The 5000-nt window shown below is 34.5% G+C and overlaps 1 protein-coding gene across 50 annotated transcripts in view; it reads right to left on the reverse strand.

Moving 5' to 3' along the window:
• Positions 1–5000, reverse strand: part of LOC122245738 (uncharacterized) — a 375164-nt gene that overhangs the window by 80447 nt on the left and 289717 nt on the right. For all 50 annotated transcript variants that reach the window (XM_086540772.1, XM_086540770.1, XM_086540769.1 and 47 more), the window contains 3 exons: positions 4987–5000; positions 4632–4732; positions 4301–4411 (listed from right to left, as the gene is read on the reverse strand). The exon at positions 4987–5000 is cut by the window's right edge and continues 147 nt beyond it. In XM_086540772.1, the coding sequence (XP_086396898.1) occupies positions 4301–4411; positions 4632–4732; positions 4987–5000 (226 nt within the window). The remainder of the gene's footprint in view (positions 1–4300; positions 4412–4631; positions 4733–4986) is intronic.

The following is a 5000-nucleotide window of genomic DNA, read 5'->3' on the forward strand; positions in this document are numbered from 1 at the left end:
CTGCTGTAAGATGCTTGTAACCCAGCAGCATCAGCGAGGCTCGACACAGCATGGACAAACAATGCAGCCAACAAACAAACAAGACAGAAAGCACATAGAGAGCACAGAGCATCAAGAGAAGATTAAGTGGTACGAAAGCCCAATAAATTCAGTTCAACTGTGGTTTCTACATTTGTTTCTACAAGGTCCAGTGTTCCTGAGATGAAATAACTAGACTACTGTACATTCCTTGAAAAAATCTACTTAATAATATTACTACAGTGTTGGTGGATTGATCCAATGCTGTTTCATCGAACCTTGCTAACTGCATATTACACACGTTCAGGTGAGTTGGTGAAAACAAACTTCATGCCACTTGCGTTTAACTAAGTTTATTGGGCATTTTCTCCAAGACTGTGGTACAAACTAGCTAACATGGTTAGTTTGTGCTGCAGTTAGTAGCAAGCCAATAGTTAGCCAAGCCATGTTAATAAGTTGATCATAGCCAATGTTACTCCTGTTTTCGACAATGACTCGGCAGATTTGGGTAAACTGCATACAGTCCTCATCGAGTCACCAGTTAGCATTCTAGTGTCCCTAAGAGCACAGGGAAATAACCTAGTACAAGTTAGTATGTGCAAAGTGAAAACTAAATTACATATGTATTCACTGTCTTAGTATTCATTGCTTTCACACCATGCTCTCAAGTGACTGGAAAACTGACACACAGAGAGTTACATGTTCACATACAGCACCACAATTCACATTGGAAGTTCCTAGCATTGCACAAGAAACTACATGTGCGCTGTACATGATTTGTAATTAGCTGTGAGTATCTTTCTTACCTGCATCAGTGCAGTGGACACTCCAGCCTGATTTACCTGATGCCTTGGCACTAATCAAAAAATTTGACATAGTAAATACAAATAAGAATCAATGACCATCCATGATCATGGTATTCCAGTCAACCAGGAAATGAGACATCTAGGTAACTGTGTTTCAATAATGACTTGATATATGAAGAAATCAGGCTATGACTAAAACAAGCCTTAAATGAAACAATGGGCTGGTGTAATCCATTCACTGGCATGTGCTGTTAGAAGAAATGAGGATAACAAGATGTTGGCTTCTAAACTAAAGAGGTGTTAGTCCTGCAGACAGTAATAATAGTCTTCCACTGACACAGCTAAATAATTACAAAACTTTCCGTTCATGTTCCTAATATTTGAGTTTTATCATCTTATTACTGTCTACAGACCTGCTTTACTAATCATTCTGTAATGGTGTAGAGAAAATGCTGGTGACCTAAGCAACTTTGCTCTTGAGCAATATTTCTATCATAATTTCTTTTTTGAGATTCACTATGCTTAGAACATTAGATAAATAAATATCATGAGATACGATCACTATCAATTAAACATTTGAATTAAATGGTAACTAAGTTTTACACTACAATAAGATACATCATCATATCCTAATATCATATATCATAGGCTATCTTACGTATATAACCATCTAGCAATTTTGTTTCGTGAATAAGCAAAATGTACACATTACACTCTTTTGATAATCACATTTTGTCTCTAAACACATTAAAACCTCTACAGTATATGGCATAGGTGTCATGTCTACATATAAAAATAATCCTCTTTAAAAGGCAATATATATATATATATAAGTGACACCACCAGTGGCTCTGACCTTAGGCTATTACAATAAGGCTGAACTTTACATCCATAGCTAGGACAGTGAGCCTTACTGAAGCTGATTCTATGGCCTGAAGTCACTGGTCTCATAGCATTTGGGATCCCTATGGTATGGATCAGAATAATTTCTGCAATCATGAATATCTAATGAATTTGTCAGAAATAGTTATCCGCTCAGAATTGGTTGCTACCTAATTCACTCCCTTGGGCTATTATACTACCATTAAGCAATGGGTTAGAATATGTCCAATACAAATTAACTGATGTTCAGTAACTGAGGACTATTCTTTTGAGGTAATCACTATATAAATGCTATGAAAGCTGGAGAAAATTAATATTTGAATGAATTATCCAGCTAGGATAGAAAACTTAATGTCTTTTCAAGATATAAAACATTATTCCTTACATTCTTTCTGCTCCATAGAAGGAATGAAAGCGATTAGAAGCCTTTTCTCCAAACTATAGAGGTCTTAGTACTGTTTTATCAATCACCATTAAGTACTCTACTCACAAGGTTAAAAAAGACAAAGAACATTTGGCGATTGAAAAAGTTAATCACAATAAATGGATGAAATTTACTGGCATATCTGAGTGGTTGTGTACATATGCATGTGCATGTGCATATATGTACAAAAGTGCTTTTTTGAACTTTGTATCTGCATGATATTCTAACTAGAATCTCATGACACTCAGAAGCTTTGCAACTGCACAAAATTGGTCCCACAGATTACAAAGGGAATATTCATTATGTATTCTCTGCCTTACATTCAAGTGAGAGGGAACTTCTGGTTAATCTTTTAGAATGTCTTAAAAAAGGAAATTATTTGTATGAAGTAGGGCATTTTGATGGTTGTTTGTCTATTACAGAATATTATTCAACCAAGTATAAAGGGATGGCAATTTTATAAAATATTGATTGCAGAGTAATGTGTGTTTCATTCTTCTATATGTCTGCAGAAAGAATATTTCTGTGACGATTCTGAGCTTCAGTCCCCTTAAAACTGACAAAATCAGTGAAAATGACACAGTAGTGAAGAATTTGTATCTTGACTGTGATCTTCTGCTGATCTGTTTTTTAAAAGAGAAGCAAATGGATTGCTTGTTTTTTTACTACAGCCTCTATAGTATGGTGAATTGACCAGCAAGAAATAATCCTATGTCTATCATTTAGCTCTCATAGTCTAGGCACTACTTATTCTAATCAATGGCCGTGCATAATCTTGACAGACTTACTAGGCTCACATCAGTCATGAGTTCTTCCCTATACATTACCTGTGTCATTATTCCTTTGATCATAGTAGTTTGTTTACCTTCGTTAATGAGAAGTTCCTTGTGTAAGTTGCCACCTAAAATCTTCTTTATCCTAAAGCAAATCTGTGTGTCCAATAAACTAATTCTTTGACTAGAAATGACTAGTGTTTGTTTCCATTTTTCTAAACCCAAACTCTTGAAAAAAAAAAGGGGGGGGGGAAATCAAAAGAAAAATGTAGAAAGGGGGATAAAAGGCATAAAAAAGCAATATTACAAAATTAATACCCATGCAAATCCTCTAACATGCATGTAGAAACAAAACAGAAAAAATAGCAGTGTTCTTCAAACAAAGACAGTGATCCAACACAATCACCTTCATGCAGAATTGAACTTGTGCCCCACATTGGACTCAACTGTAGGAATGTACATTACGTGATGTCTGACGATGACTCCAATTTTCACAGCAGGCACTAAAGTTTTAAAAATCTTTTGAATATTTAAAGTATTTTTTGTAAAACATATGAGCTACAGAAAAATAGTTTACACATGTAGAAAGATAACGTCAAAATTAGAATAAAAGTTAAATACTGTAAATAAATTTAAACTTCAAGACTAGTTCTTTCACTTGGAACAAATAACAGAAAATAAATAAAGAAAAAAAAAGAGGGGGAAAAACAACAACAAAAACAAAAAAAACAAAAAAAAGGAAAAAAACTGATAAATTACATTCCCATAAACATAAACCAAATAATGTGTAGGGATCATATTTGTTCAATTGTCTGATTATGCATGTCTGTTTGCTCTTAATGTATGCATGTGTTTCTGTGTGTGTATGTGCGTGTGCACATGTGCATGTGAACTTATGATGTATAAATCTCTTTTCTATTATCATCTAATCTATCAATTATCTCTTTTCTATTATTGATAAAGCCTGTCTGTTTAAATTAGTTTTGAAGACCCAGCCCATCCTTTGAAATCTTACTCAAAAATGGATTCTGAGAAAAGCTTTGAATTTGGCAAATGATTTTGTATCACTTCTAAAACTTACAAGTATCCTCTTTTTTTACTAGACTTATTTCTCTTCTACTATTAAAGATTGGTAGATTTGTTTTTCATTTGCCTATTATTTACCTAGAAAGGAAATAATCTAATACCTTCCTCATTCTGTTGTTGTAAAGTACTGAATCATAAAAAAAAATAGAAGAATGAAAAGATATTTTAAGCATTTCCCTGATCTTCCTCAATCTCTTTCAACAGCTACTACTTCACCAGATAAGACTAAATCGCTTCTTCTTTGGGATGTTATTCACGCTAATCTTTTTCATAGGTCCAGTGTGGTTTTTGCGTGGCTTGAAGAGGTTTACCTGGAGTCCCACTTTGATCTTCTTGGTGAGGGCTCCCTGGGGGAACACAGCCTGGACCTGTGGTACAACTGTTGATGACACCATTCCTCCCTCAGGTCCGATGGCATGGACCTGGAAAAAGTAAAACAAAACACCAAAGATGAGAAAGTGAGCAGTAACTTTTACATCACAGAAATATTATACTTCAATAAAAATTGCCATTTACTGGATATATGATATTCATCAAATTACTGTTAACAACCCCTGCTTCTAGAATCCTATGAGAAATCAAAATAAACACTCATACTACACTAATCAATAGCTGACACTGAAATAACAGATAACTACAGACCTCTTGTCGGATGCGTGTGACAATTGCGAAGTACTGTGGGAAGTCAGTTGTGAGGATGCGTGTGATGCGGTTGGTGTTGAGGTCTTCAAGCTGCTTCAATTCTGTCAAATTATATTTGAGAATGACTGTCCAAACTACTTTACTACAAAGATTATAACTTAACAATAAACAATATATCATAATAGTTACAGAGCAAAATAAATATTGCCACACAGTAATCTTAAATTTGCCTGGCCTCATTTCTTTTTTCTGAATTCTTCATAACAGAACCTACAGATATTTCTGTCATGACTTTTATGGGACATTCTATCTTCCAAAAATTATCTAAAAATCAAGAAGGTTTAAAATCACTAACCTTCACCATCAAAG

Source organism: Penaeus japonicus, unplaced genomic scaffold (assembly GCF_977035675.1).
Source record: "Penaeus japonicus unplaced genomic scaffold, GWHDUDI00000001_assembly GWHDUDI00000010, whole genome shotgun sequence".
NCBI classification, from domain to species: Eukaryota; Metazoa; Arthropoda; class Malacostraca; order Decapoda; family Penaeidae; genus Penaeus; species Penaeus japonicus.